The 14,933-nt window shown below is 40.9% G+C and overlaps 1 protein-coding gene across 1 annotated transcript in view; it reads left to right on the top strand.

The window, feature by feature from the left end:
* Pik3ca (phosphatidylinositol-4,5-bisphosphate 3-kinase catalytic subunit alpha) overlaps positions 1-14,263 on the top strand; it is a 77,260-nt gene extending 62,997 nt beyond the window's left edge. Inside the window, exons 18-21 of the mRNA XM_052730169.1 lie at positions 3,677-3,847; positions 11,963-12,080; positions 12,180-12,331; positions 13,045-14,263. Coding sequence (XP_052586129.1) covers positions 3,677-3,847; positions 11,963-12,080; positions 12,180-12,331; positions 13,045-13,315 — 712 coding nt within the window. The 3' untranslated portion in view covers positions 13,316-14,263. The remainder of the gene's footprint in view (positions 1-3,676; positions 3,848-11,962; positions 12,081-12,179; positions 12,332-13,044) is intronic.
* Positions 14,264-14,933: the final 670 nt, after the last annotated feature.

A 14,933-nucleotide genomic window follows, 5' to 3' on the forward strand; every position in this document is an offset into this window, starting at 1 on the left:
AATCAAGACAGCTCTTATGAAAGGAAGCATTTAATGGGGGAGGGGGAATTACTTACAGTAACATGGCAGAAAGCAGACAAGCATAGCGCTGGAGCAGTAGCTGAGAGCTTCATATCCTGACCTACCTCCCAGCAGGCAGAGAAAGGGACACCGGGCCTGGCACAGGCTTTTGAAACCTCAAAATCCACAACTAGCAACACGCCGCCTCCAACAAGGCCACACCTCCTAATCCTCCCCAGACAGTTCACCAGCTGGGGACTAAGCGTGGAAATATATGAGCCTCTGGGGGTCATTCTCCTTCTAAACACCATGTTCCACTCGCTGTCCCCCATTCGCTTACAGTTCTAATCAGAATGCAAAATACATTTAGTCTCATAGTCTCTCTCCATAGTCTTTTACCATCTCAACACTGTTTAGAAGTCCAAAGGCTCTTCTGAGCAACGGCAACCTCTTCACTGTAATCCCTGTAAAATCAAAAAGAAAATTAGATACTTCCAACATACAGTAGCACAGAGTATACGTTATTATTCTAAAAGGGAGCACAGTGAGGGAATATTGGACCAAAGCAAGACTGAAAACCAGCAAGACAGACTCCAGATCTGCATCTCCATGTCTGATGTCAGAACTCTTCAGATCTCAGACTCCTTTCAGCTTTGACCATGGAGGAGTGCTCTACTCTGACTGCAGGCATTACTTATCTCCTTTTAATATTCAATATAACAAGAGAGAAATATCTAAAGTCACTTCTTCCACATCCCCAAATACGGTTAGATCACAGATGAGTGTGATGTAAGTTGTAAAACTAGCTGCTTTTTCGTGAATTAGCCAGTTTTACTTTAAAAACAAACTGATAGTCCAATTACAGATACATGCCTTTAAGCCCTGCAGTCAGAATGCTAAGGCAGGGGCTGGAGAGATGGCTCAGAGGTTAAGAGCACTGACTGCTCTTCCAGAGGTCCTGAGTTCAATTCCCAGCAACCACATGGTGGCTCACAACCATCTGTAATGAGATCTGGTGCCCTCTTCTGGCCTGCAGACATACATGCAGGAAGAACACTGTATACATAATAAATAAATAAATTTAAAAAAAAAAAAAAGAATGCTAAGACAGGAGAATCCCCAGTTCAGACCAACTTGGACACCTACCAAGACCGGGGACATCATGGGTTACATAGCAAATCCCTGTTCCAAAAATACCAAAACCAGAACATCACTGGACTAGGCATAATTCAGTTAGGCTATTTGGCAGGTGTTTTCTTTGAAAATGAATACCCCTCATGTGTCTCTTGAAGGAAAACTATGGCAGTTTTTGTTGCCAGTGATAAAGTTTGAATTTCAGAAGGAAAATGAGAATTCTGGAAAACCTGTTTATCAGTATTCCCCAACTTAGACTTTTCTGAATGATATTAGTAGTAGCATTAACCACTGTGGCTGGGCATGGTTTGCATACCTGTAACCCCATATTTGAAAGACTGAGGCAGGAGGATTGGCAAGAGTTCAAGGCTGACTTGGTCTTTATAGGGAGAATACCAGGATAGCCAGGACTGCTTATCAAGACCCTAGCTCAAAAAACAACCCAAAAGATAGACATGTTTTTGTTATGTCATAATAAAAGAAAAGCATCAGTATTTAGAAAAATCTATGACACTTACAGGCTGGAGTGTCTTCTAAATGACCATACAGGACCCATAATGTCCTTAATGTTAAAACACACATTCAGACATGACCAGTACAGGAACCATAATATCTGTAATGTTAGAACACATTCAGACACAAGTCAGTTTAGATGGAACAGCATGAAGTTTACTGATACAGTTTTATAGCCCACATTGCAACTCGAATATCTTACTAATTATAGAATAGTATCAAAGAAAACCATGACTTTGTCCTGCCTTTTCTTTACTACTTGTATGTAGATGTTTTTTCATGTGCTTAAATTAAAGTATCACATATAAAACTAAGAATGATGGTACATATCTGTAACCCATACACTCAGGAAGCTGAGGCAGGAGGATCTTGAGTTTGAGGCCAGCCTAAACCACAAGGCAAGACCTCGTTTCAAAGAGAAAACTAAAACATCAACATAAGAAAAACTGCTCATGCATATTCCTTAGAGAAATGTATATAAAACACAGCTGGCATTGGGGCTAGAGAGATGGGCCAGTGTTTAACAGCAGTTGCTAATCTTAAGAAGGACCCAAATTTGGTTCCCAGCATCCACATGGCACCTCATAACTGCCTGTAACTCCAGTTGCAAGGGACCTGATGCCCTTTCTAACCTCTGTGGGCTCCTGCATGCATGTGATACATACTGGCACATACATACACATAAAAATAATCAGTGAATGAATAAATCTTTTTTTTAATACAGTTGGCCATCAAACCCAGACATAAAAACGTTTTGAAAAAAAAGTGAAAGTCCATCTTCTCACTACTTTTTTTTAACATTAATTTGTTTTATGTGTATAAGTATTTTACCTGCATGTATGTATATGCACCACATGCATGCCTGGTGCCTATGGAGGCCAGAAGGATCTCCAGGAACTAGAGTTACAGATGGCTGCGAGCCACCATGTAGGTGCTGGAAACCAAACCTGAGTCCTGTGGAAGAGCAGCCAGTGCTCTTGACTGCTGGTCTGTCTCTTTCCAGCCTCCCTCGCTGCTTTTTTAATACAGATTGTTTTGTTTCATACTTAATGGTATATTAATGTTCAGTGATTTGGTTCTAGCTGAACTCAGACATTTTTAGGAATAGGTTTGTCAATATAAAAAACTAAAGATTAATAAGATAATAAAGATCATTCATGTTAATTTTACTCATTGAATGTAGACATTTTTGGGCCTATTAAAATATTTGAATGTCGGGGTTCAGTGTTGGGGTTCAGCCCCGACCTATCAAAGGGTCACTTGAAGGAGAGTGTGAGGAATTGAGAAATGCTAGATAGAAATATAGATTAAAAAAAGAGAGACACAGGATAGCTTCAGGAGGGCCCTGGGTCAATACCCAGCAGTCTCAAATTTATTTCTAATGGGCTTTATACACTAGCAAGGGGAAAGGCAAAAGCTGCCTCCCCTTTCAATATCAAAGCACAGCGTACAACCCAGTGTAGAACCTTCAAAGCACAGCATACAACCAAGTGTAGAACCTTCAAAGCACATGGTAGCCATGCCTTTGCACCCTGTTATGCAGCCTTGGAGAGCAACATAAACTCTGACTCTTTGGAATCTTTGTGGGCTCCCACATTGGCGGTTTTACAGACCTGAACAAAATGACACCAGTAGACATGCCAACACGGAAGAGGGAATCACCCGAGGCTTCGGCCTTCAACAAAGACTACAGGCAGCTAAGAAAGCTGGGAGAGGCGCAGTCTTCCCGGGAAGAGTCCCTAATTGGGTTATTCAGTGACATGTATATATATACACAAGTGACATGGTGTACATATAGAGACTGAGCAGGTTGTACTTACATATTTAGGAAGATTGTGTGCATGTGTGTGTGTCTGTATGTGAGTGCATGCATGTGTGTGTATCAACAAAGAAGGAGGCCATACATTTGAGATAGAGCAAGAGAATGTGCATGAGAAGGATTAAAGGGAGAGAAGTGAGGAAGTGATGTTATTTTAATTCAGTCAAAAATACTCGCTGTTTTAAAGTTCTGCCTTTGTCAATTTTGCAGAATGCTGCCTTATGGCTGTCTGTCCATTGGGGACTGTGTGGGGCTCATCGAGGTGGTGAGAAACTCTCACACCATCATGCAGATCCAGTGCAAAGGAGGCCTGAAGGGGGCACTGCAGTTCAACAGCCACACCCTGCATCAGTGGCTCAAGGACAAGAACAAGGGCGAGATGTGAGTTTGTTCTTGAGACGCTGTTCCAGTGGACTCAGCGAACTTCTGGGCTAAGGGGAAAACCATTGTAGTCAGGATAATGCACTGCACTTTTGAAATATTGGAGGGTGTTGTGAGTGAATGAGAGAACTGTTTATGATTTGATGGATCCTCATCCAATTCACTGTGGGGCGTTTACCCAACCACCCCCACAGCTCCCCAGAGTTTTCTTGAGTGTGAGCAGCAGGAAATATTAGAAGGATTTATTGCGGAGAATATCGCAGAGATAAACAGATAGAAAATAAAGGATAGCCTCGAGAGGGCCTGGAACCTATTCCAACGGCCCCCGGCCCCCGACTGTCTCTGCCCCTGGGTTTTTATAGAGACGCCAAGGGGTGGAGAAAAAGACCTCCTCCCCCAGCACAGTCAAGTGCATACCATCTCAGACACCTGCACTTAGGCCCGTGGTCTAATCCTCTATGCGGACCTGCTGGGTAAAGCCACGAGGAACCCGAGAACGGGGTCCCACAGGTCCCCCTTTCTTAATATATAAAAAAAATAACTATTAATGGCTTACAGCAATCTCCATAGCTGTTACACCTCCCAGTATGGGAGTAGAGGATGATATAGATGGCATTTCTCTTTTGAATTAGGTCCAAGGTTTCTACAGCAGTCTTAGCTGCCTCAAGCCCTTTCTAAACCAAAAACTCTTAAGGCGACTACAAACCTAAAGAATCCCTTAGCTTCATCATTACCATTAACAAGTTAACATAAATATTGCTATACATAGCCACAATTCTCTCAATATTACAACTCAAAGCAAACTCTTAACAGAACCATTTGAATTAGCATATATGGTGCTATATATAGTTAACAATTTTCTCCGTCTTACAACTTTAACTCAATCATTTGAATTTTCTTGCTAACAGAACATAGGAAAAACTTCGATGTATTCACAACTTAAATATTTCCTTAACTCCACAAAACCAGGGTGCATCAATATCAATAGGTTAAACATAATTTCTGCAAACATAATTCAACCTCATAACTCCTCCTTTTCTTTATAATTTTTTAAACAAAATCTCAAACCTAGTTAGAGGAACCCAAACTTATACAATTCCTACAAACCCATATTGAAAAGCAATATTTTCAATCTAACCATGAACACTTGGAAAACTTTTAGCAAAATATCCAAAAGCAGTTTCTTAATAAAACTCTTCACACACTTTAAAAGTAGTCTCTATGTATACCCCATTTGCATTTCTTACTAACAAAAACATGACATTAATCCACTCAAACAACTTTTGAAATTAGACTAAGGAATATTAACTCTCCCCCTTTTCTTTATAATATAAGCAAAATCTCAAGCCTAATTAGAAAACCCAAACTTTTCCATTTAAACAGTTCCATTTGTAACACAAAACCAGTTCTGTAAGTAATTCCATTTTTACATAAACAGTTCCACAAAACAATTCATGAATCACCAATTAATAAAGCATATATGCATACACAAAACTGCATCTTGATTCTAGGTAGAAATAAATTTCTTCATTTAAACAGTTCCATTTTTAACCCAATTTCAGAAAACAGTTCCTAGGTCATTACTATAAGTAAACTCAAAATTGTCACATTGCAATGAAATCTCTATTGTTCATTTCTTAAGTCCCAAAATTCAAATGATAAATTCTGGTATGAGCCTTCCAAATATGAAGAAATCCATAACAAAAATCCTTTTGTAGTTTTATCTCATTTTAAGTTCAAAAAATTCAAACAAGAAATAAATTCTGATATCAGGCTTTCACTTCCAAATATGAAGAGACGTTTTTCAACCAAAACTTTTTGCAGTTAACAATTTTTGTTCAAACAAGAATCTCCAAACTTTTATTCTCAAGCCAGAGACCTTTTTAGGTACAGTAGTATTCTAAACCGCACCGTTTTTGATATTAGCTCAGGTTTTTCTGTGTTGCGTCGATTTTCCACGGATCTCAGCTGCAGATGCCTTGTGCTGGCGTCCGCCATTCTTAACTTCTTAGCGGCTTCTGGAGCTTTTGAAAACCGCTCAGACTGCCTGCTTTGCAGTCTCCTAGGACACTAACTTCTGTATCTCAGGTTTTTTCCACCATATACATTAAGCATAGATTCACACTTAACATTTACACTTTTTGAACTCACATATAACATTTGCCTTGCAAAGCATTTAGACTCACATTCAACATTTACGTTTTTTTACAAACTCACATATAACGTATTAATATCTACTTATTTATACTCCTTAAGGAAACTATAGAACTACTTTAGCAAATATATTTCTTATTACTTCTTATATATTTCTTATGTTCATTCCATCTTATTTCTTATTTAAACTTACATTTACAACTAGCATCTTTACTTCTTACAAGCTTATTACTACATGTCTTAAGACTACCTTAGATACTTCTTGCAAGCTTATATTCTTAAAGGAACTCTATAGATCTATTTTACAAACTTATATAGGGCTACCATTAGCATATATTTAACTTAGCAAACACCTAAAGGTTTCTTAACACAGATCTAACAAGACAGAATTTTTTCTACAAACTCACATCTTATTTAAATTTTTTCTACTTCTTACTCTTAATTATCACTATCTCTTAACTAGACAGGAAGTACGTACATCATTTCTAGACTTTAGAGTTTATAGTCAGTTTTGTTATAAAGCACTGGAATTTAGTGAGTGTTGTTATAGAATTGTGATAGTTGTTGCTAGGGGACTGTAACCTTCCCAGGATGACACCACACTCCAAAGTTGCCAGTTCTCTCAGCTGTTCCGGACCGGCAGAGATGCACTGTCAGCGGTAGACAGTTTTTAACTAGAGGCTGTCCCCCTTCACCCAAATTTATAATAGCTCCCCTAAGTACAATTCAGACAAACGTTTCTATTACAGCAGTACTTTTGGTTTGTTCTACTGAAAAACTTCACTTCACGCTGAGGGTGAAATTACTGTATTTAGCTGCTGTAAAGCTCTTCGCCAAATACTGCACAGCTATTAGGTGATATGAAGTATTTTTCTAAAGGAGCTAGTAAAGCCACAAGTGGCACAGCTCCAAACTGTATTTAGTATTTTCACTTCACTCGCTTTAACTTCTGATATTAGCAGCTGTGATATTTAGCATTGATTTCTTATAAGGAACTTTCAGGTGAAGCAACTCTTTTGTAAGACAGCTAGATTTTCTGAAGTTTGTTTCCCATCTATAAAGCAGTCATTTCTTTTTTGAATGCCTGTTTCTTATCCCCTTAGTTAGATTTACAAAGGAATCACTCGTTGCAGGCTATTTGTTCAAGAGGTAAATAATTTTCAATTTCACATAAGTTTCTTCATATCTAAGACAACGTTCAGTGTATAAACTGCTCTCTTGCTTTCTTAAGGATTTTAAAGTGGCTTGTTTGCTCTTAAAGGTAGCTTTTTGTCTTCCAACTACTGTAAAAACTTTGCACAGCTATTAGGGTAAATAAGGCATTTTACCAAGGGAGCCCCAAACTGCGAAGCGCCTAGCTCCGTGTCCTTTCAATTTTTCATTGGAACGGACACTTAAACTCTTAGATGATTTTCCTCCTTATTCTTTTAAAAGCTGTATCTTAAGTTTACCATGAACGTATTTTCGAGCTGGCAAGTGTTTCAGGGCAATGTCGCCATCATTAGCGGAAAAACTACCTTTCCTATTTCCCAGAATGCATTTCCCTTATATCAGTCCATAATAGTATCAGTCCCTTATATCAGTCATTTCCCATAGTTCTTTTCGGGTCTGAGAGTCAACTGATTCTTTTACCAGGCTTGCTTACAAATTCTTTCCCGGGAGGTTTGAACAAAGTTTTTTGTTTTTGCAATGGGAGATTTGAACAAGCATTTTACATTTTCAACTATGGCACATTGGGAGATTTCTATTCTCTCCTCAACTGGCTTTTAACAGGTGTTTCTCCTTCATCAGACACTGGCCCCAAATCAGAACTGCACCTGCCTCATTAGCGCACATTGAGGCTGGCATTTCTGATAGCAACTTTCCTCGGGGCTTGTGTTTGTCTTAGCCAGTCAGTGAAAAACATTCACAACAGTTTTTCCATAGCTCCTTCGGAGAGATTTTTCTCCCACTGACTTTATTCTCATTTTGCTTGTTCCTTCCTCCCCAGATGCAGAGCTTCAGGTATCTGTCTGCAGCTCTGTTCCTCTGCTAGCTGTTTTTGGAGGTAGGGGCTTTTTTTCTCCCCCCAAATCTGCCTCAAATTCTAGCAGCTTTTTCAGGGCATGCATTTTCTGGGGAGGTATCTGTCCCTTCTGTTTCTTCAGAGTCTTTCAGAAAGTTCCCAGTTTGGTCTCAGTTTATCCCCTCTACCCCAGAAACAGTTTCCGACACTACAGTGGTGGCTTTCCCTGCTACTGAAGGTAGGGGCTTTTTGTCTGTTTCTGTTTTCGGGGTCTGTGTGGTTTGCATACAGACTGAAAATCTAACAAGGGAGGTTTTTGCCATTTCTAAACTCCCATTAGGACAGGTGCTTTGCTTCATCAGGCCTTCACCTGGCCCAGTCCCCCAGTGGGTTGGTTGGGTTTGCTTGTCTTGGTGCTCAAGGACAGAGCTTATGCCAGAGGCAATCACCCCTTAGGGCTACACCATCTCACGGGAGTCAGTTGAAACAAAGCTTTTCTCAAAGAGGTGCTTTCTCTGGCAGAAAAGAAAGCTTTACTCCTGGATAGTTCTGTTTTGCCCTGGCTGGACTCTTTCCCCAGACAGCGTTCTGACTCAGCAGCACAACTGCTTCAGACACAGTTCAGCTTTACTGTTTTCCCAGAAAGGTCCTTATTCTGATAGGAAAGCTTTTTTCTCAGATTTCTTTTTGCAGCTGTGGACCCATCAACCCGGGACTTGTAGGAAAGCAGACAACTGTGCCGTTCCCACCGGCTTTAGCTCTGGTTGTTCATTAGCAATCTTCCCCTGGGTCCTCCTGCACCTTCCTGCCTCAGCTCTGGGCTCCAGGAAGTTTACAACTGCAGGAACCCTAGTATCCCCGAAATGCACCCCAACTCAGAGATGCTGGCCAGTCGCCTCTGGGTTTTTGCTTGAGGATATAATGCTAATAGTTTGCATCGCTTCCGGGTATCTTTGCTTAGGACGATTGGGAGCACTTTTTCATAGCTCACTCAGAAACAAAACCCTTGATGCCTCAGCTGGGCTGTAACTGAAAAGCTTGGCTTTTTTGCTTTTCTCAGGTAAAGTTTCCTGCCCTTTTGGGCTCTCTGTAGCTCTTTACCCACACTCTCCCAAGCGTTTCCCTCAGGGTACTCTGACCCACTTTTTTACTAGCTTGAAAAGACAGAGTTTAGAAGAGGTTTTTAGGAACTTGTCCCTGCCTCCTGCATTGCAGGGAGGATTTTTAAAGCTTGAAAGAGAACTTAGGTTTTGCTGTCTTAAGAGGTTTGTTGTTTTCCCTTAGAGCTAATCACAGGTGGGCCTTATACTTAATATCTTCAGGTGATTCTAATTTTTGTCCTTCTGAGAGAGAAAGTTAAAGGCTTTAGTTTTTAAGCTTGAGAGCTTTTAATTTGAGAAAGATTAAGGCTTTTTAGAGATTTTTTTCCCCCAAATTTTCCAAGAAAAGCTTTATAGTTTGAGAAAGGTTTTTTCCCGAGAGAAAGACCAACTTTTCCCAAAACTTCCCAACTTTAAACTTTTTGGCTTTTTACACCTCCATTTTTGCCTCAGGGAGAAATCACTTTCTCCTGCCACTTGGACTTAGCATTTCAGCTGTCCCCAGGTCAAAAGCTTCCATAGGAAACTTTTTCTTCCCTATAAGCTCAAAGAAGAGCTTTTTTACTACCCAAAAAGCCCAAAGAAAGATTTTTTTCCAGTTTGCATTCAGAGCCCCCAAAGTTAGAAAATTGAAGAGTTTTTCTGTCTAGTTGCCTTACTTATTTTTTCTACACAATCTTACACTTCTAAGTTTTTCCTACACTATATTACTACCCTAAGCCTTATACTTATTTTTTCACAGATAGAAATTGAGAAAGCGATACAAGATAGAAAATTTTGACAGAAGAGAATTTCGCTGCAGCATCGGACATCCTTTCAGTCCGCTTTCCTTTTCTCTCGAGGATAAAACCCCTGCCTCTCAATATATATAAAAAATACATATTTTCCATAACACCGGCATGCCTTATCCACTGGCAGGGCTGAACTCAGCACTTTCGCCAAAAACTCTGTAATAAAACTATTATTTTCCTTTATCTTTAGTCCCTATTACTTTGTCTTTAGTCCCTGTTCATTTGTCTTTAGTCCCCCCTTTTTTTAGTCCCCCCTTTTTTTCTTTAGTCCTTTTTCTTTTTTCTTTAGTCCCTGTTCATGGCGCCATTCTGTGGGGCGTTTACCCACCACCCCCACAGTTCCCCAGAGTTTTCTTGAGTGTGAGCAGCAGGAAATATTAGATAGAAGGATTTATTGCGGAGAATATCGCAGAGATAAACAGATAGAAAATAAAGGATAGCCTCAAGAGGGCCTGGAACCTATTCCAACGGGCCCGACTGTCTCTGCCCCAGGGTTTTTATAGAGACGCCAAGGGGTGGAGCAAAAGACCTCCTCCCCCAGCACAGCCAAGTGCAGACCATCCCAGACACCTGCACTTAGGCCCGTGGTCTAATCATCCTCTATGCGGACCTGCTGGATAAAGCCAGGAGGAACCTGAGAACGGGCTCCCACAATTCACCTTGTATCTCACATTTTCTTTTAATCATGAACCAAATGAACATTTGTTGCTGGAGACATGGTGCAGCAGTTAAGAGTACATACTCCTTTTCTGAAGGACCCGAGTTCAGTCCCCAGTACCACATGGGGTCCCTTACAATCACTTCCAAGGAATCTGATGGCCTTTTCTGGCCTCCATGGCACCTTCACTCAAGTGCACATGCCCATACAGACATATATAATTAAAAATAAAAGTAAATCTTACTCAAAAGTAATATACGTGCAAATTTTTACTTCTAATTTGGTAAAAATGATATTTTAGAAATGAATTTTCAGCACTATCAATGATGGCATATGCCTTAACCAAGCACTTGGGAGGCTCAAGTAGGTGGATCTTTAAGTTCCAGACCAGCCTAAGCAACACAGAGAGGCAGAGGCAGAGGCAGGTAGATCTCTCTTGAATGTGAAGCCAGCCTAGTCTACACAGTGAGTTCCAGGCTAACCAGGGCTATATAGTGAGACCCTCAAAAAATTAATAATAATTTTCTCCTGCACATTGTGGCTTATTCCAGCACCCAAGAGACTAAGCCAGGAGGATTGTTGTGTGCTGTGAGTTCAAGGCCAGCCTGGGGTGCAGTGTAAGACCATGTCTCAGAATAAAAGAAAATTGGGGGGCTGGAGAGATGACTCAGTTGATGACCTACTTTTGCACAAGCATGAAATCCTGAATGACTAGCACCCTTTTATAAAGCCTTGTGGCATGGGGCTATAGCCCCATGCTTGAAGCAGGGAGCTGGAACAGCTCTATCTCAGGGGCTGGCTGACTGGCCAGCAAGTCTAGCCAGTTGGTGAGTCCTAGGTTCAGTGAGAGACATTGCTTCAAAAAACTAAGGTGGTGAGATGCTGAAGAGATGGCTCAGAGGTTAAAAGCATGTGCTGCTCGTCCAGAGGACTCAGGTTTGCTTCCCAGCACCCACGTCTGACAACTCAGCTGCTTATCTCTAGCTCATGGGCTCCTACCCTCTTTTATGGATACATTCACACAAAAATTCACATAAGTAAAAATCCTTGAATGAATAAGAATAAGGTGATGAGTAATAGAAGGCACCTAGTGTTGACCTCTGACCTTGACACATGCGTGTGCGCACAAGCACACACACACACACACACACACACACACACACACACACACACACACACACATACCACGGAGAGAGAATCATGATGTTTCTTTCATTCCAGTTAGAATTATGATTAGGTCAAGGAACATCTACAAATTTCCCTGAAGACTTAAGAATCTCAAAACTTCTCAGGTCTTCAGACATTCTTTTCTCCCAATATTAATGTGAAACTTCAGCCATATTTCCCCAGTTTGGCCCCAGCCACTATTTCCACACCACCCATGAGGTATTTATTTGTTCTCTGTAGATACGATGCAGCCATTGACCTATTCACGAGGTCATGTGCTGGGTACTGCGTGGCAACCTTCATCTTGGGAATTGGAGACCGGCACAACAGCAACATCATGGTGAAAGATGATGGACAGGTACAGTCTTTAAAGTGCTTTCCGGTTCTTTAGGTGTGTTAAGTCAAGGTCTTTTATGTCTGCATGCTAAACTGAAATGTGGTTTCTTATTTTTGAAAGCTGTTTCATATAGATTTTGGGCACTTTTTGGATCACAAGAAGAAGAAATTTGGTTATAAACGGGAACGTGTGCCATTTGTTTTGACGCAAGATTTCTTAATAGTGATTAGTAAAGGAGCCCAAGAGTACACAAAGACCAGAGAGTTTGAGAGGTGAGCTCAAAGACTGCCTGGGGAGGGGGGGCCTACTCCGCACAGCAGGTGCTACTTCCTGTGCCTCGGAGCAGTGGATGTCAGCAGGAGAGGCTGCAGGTTACAGCATCTTCAGTTCTGCTCATTTGTCTGATGTCGGGTGGGGAGTGAAAATGAAATTGGATTTCATTCGTTGAGCTCAGTGAGACCTACAAAGAAAGTAACCCTTAAACCTTATGACACACTGAAATTATTGGCTTTTGTTAATTAACTTTATCCTGTCAAATAACATGTAGTGTGGTTAGGACGTGGGTTTGGGTCCTAACTGAGGAAAACCAGCAAACTATAACACTTATGCATACTTCTCTTTTCCCTGCCACCTTGTGGTACATCATTAGTCTATCTTAGCTTTCAAAAAGGACTTTATAAAATTCTGTTGTGTGTAAGTCAGTCCTCTGACCTTAGGTGCCTGAACCCTTGAGGCTGCTTGTTACTTTAGTATTGACCAGTTCAGACATTGACTAAATACTGAACTCCAGTGCTCCAAGCACTGTTTCAGGTGCTTGGCAGGCAAGAAAGTACTCATTCACAGAGTACACATCCCAGAATGGCGGTGGGCCAGAGGAGCAGGCAGGGGAATGGTAGTTTTAGATATTTGCCCAAGACAAGTGTGCTAATTCTATAAAGTCAGAGTACTAGTTCATGCACTGACCAAGTGTTCTTCCCACTGCCAGGTTTCAGGAGATGTGTTACAAGGCTTACCTAGCAATTCGGCAGCATGCCAATCTCTTCATCAACCTTTTTTCCATGATGCTTGGCTCTGGAATGCCAGAACTGCAGTCTTTTGATGACATTGCATATATTCGAAAGACTCTAGCCTTAGACAAAACTGAGCAAGAGGCTTTGGAGTACTTCACCAAACAAATGAACGACGCCCATCATGGCGGCTGGACCACGAAGATGGACTGGATCTTCCACACCATCAAGCAGCACGCGTTGAACTGAGGTGGCAGCCGTGAACGGCAAGCTGGCACACAGTTCTTCCACTGCATGGCAGTGAGTGGCAGCAGGCAGACGGTGGCACGGGGATGGCACAGTCAGGAACAACATTAGGACTCGAGCAAGAACAGAAACAACATGCTCTATAATTGAAACACTGTACATGCAAACAGGGTTTGATAGCACTAAACTAGTTCATTTCAGAATTCAGCTTTAGAATAATGAGCAATTTCATGTTATGCCTTAAGTCCAAAAAAAGGTAAACTTTGAAGATTGTTTGTATCTTTTTTTAAAAAAACAAAACAAAACAAAAATCCCCAAAATACACACAAATGATGGAGACGAAAAGAGAATGCTGCTCTGTTTGTCTTGCCAGGGTTCTGTTTAAAATGTGGACACAACCAAGGCTGTGACTGCTTTAGGTCTGAGTACGCTGGAGCTTCTATTAAGTCTGTGGCATTGGAGAAGAATGGAAATCCTCATTTCCCATTGCTGTTCAGACTTCCGGTTTGAAGTGGGTGTTCTGACTCCCTGCTCACTGAGGAACAACACTTGGGAAGGGACTCGGTCTTTGCTATGAACAAACAACCCTTTGATGGACTTGGGGTCTCTCACCTGTGCTTCTGAAAGCAGTCACAAGTGATTACCTGCAGACAGATGTGTTTTTGTTGAGTTTTGTTTTTTGTTGGGTTTTTCTGGACAGTATTTACAAGGATCTGACTTATTTCCTAGGGAAATTCTGGGCTCGTATCAAGTAGAGCAGTGACCATAGAGGAGGGACGCAGGGGCTCCTGTTTCTGACCTGTACAGTATTCACTTTAAGCTGATTGTTTCTCCTTTTGCAATTGAACTGAATCCTTTTTTTTCATGCATGTTTTCCAGAAAATAGAAGTGAGTATTAATGTTATTAAAAAGATTATTTTTTTTTATTAAAGGCTATTTATATTATAGAAACTATCATTAATATATATTCTTTATTTACATAATCTGTCCCATAGTCATGCATTGTTTTGCACCCCAAATTTTTTATCATTGGTAACAGCATGGTTAGCTTTTCTCTTGGTCTATAGATGAGGCTCAGGCACTATCCATTTATCCAGCTCCCCTGTATGACTCCCTAAGGAACAGGTTGAACTGCACATGTTCCCTTCCACTCTGTCCGTTTTCACACGATGCCCTCATCGTCCATCCATCTGTAGTGAGAACGGCCCAATCATAGAAACCAGTTACTAAACGAGTACAAAGTAGACTATCAGCCTGACTTGTAAGCCCCTCTACGGAGGTCTGGTCATGAACGACTTTTTATATTATGAGAGACTAGAAACCATGAATTTTTTTACCTTCGTAAGCTATGTATCCATATCTCAATGATAACAGTAAGGACAGTAACCCATTTTACTATCATGTCCCATTTCAAGGTGGTCAGGTCTCACTCCAACTTCATTACATCCCATTCAAGCACAGAATGCATTTTTGAGCATTCTAAAAAGCATCCATCCAAAATGTAGGGCTAATGTTAGTGGTCACTCTAGATTTCTACTCAGTGTTTGAATGATTCATGTCCTAGAAAATAGCTTTAGCAAATGTTCAGATGCCACGCAAAAAAAAAAAAAAAAAAAAGCAG

The sequence above is a fragment of the Peromyscus californicus genome, unplaced genomic scaffold (assembly GCF_007827085.1).
Source record: "Peromyscus californicus insignis strain IS unplaced genomic scaffold, ASM782708v3 Scaffold_9__1_contigs__length_137607984, whole genome shotgun sequence".
NCBI lineage: Eukaryota > Metazoa > Chordata > Mammalia > Rodentia > Cricetidae > Peromyscus > Peromyscus californicus.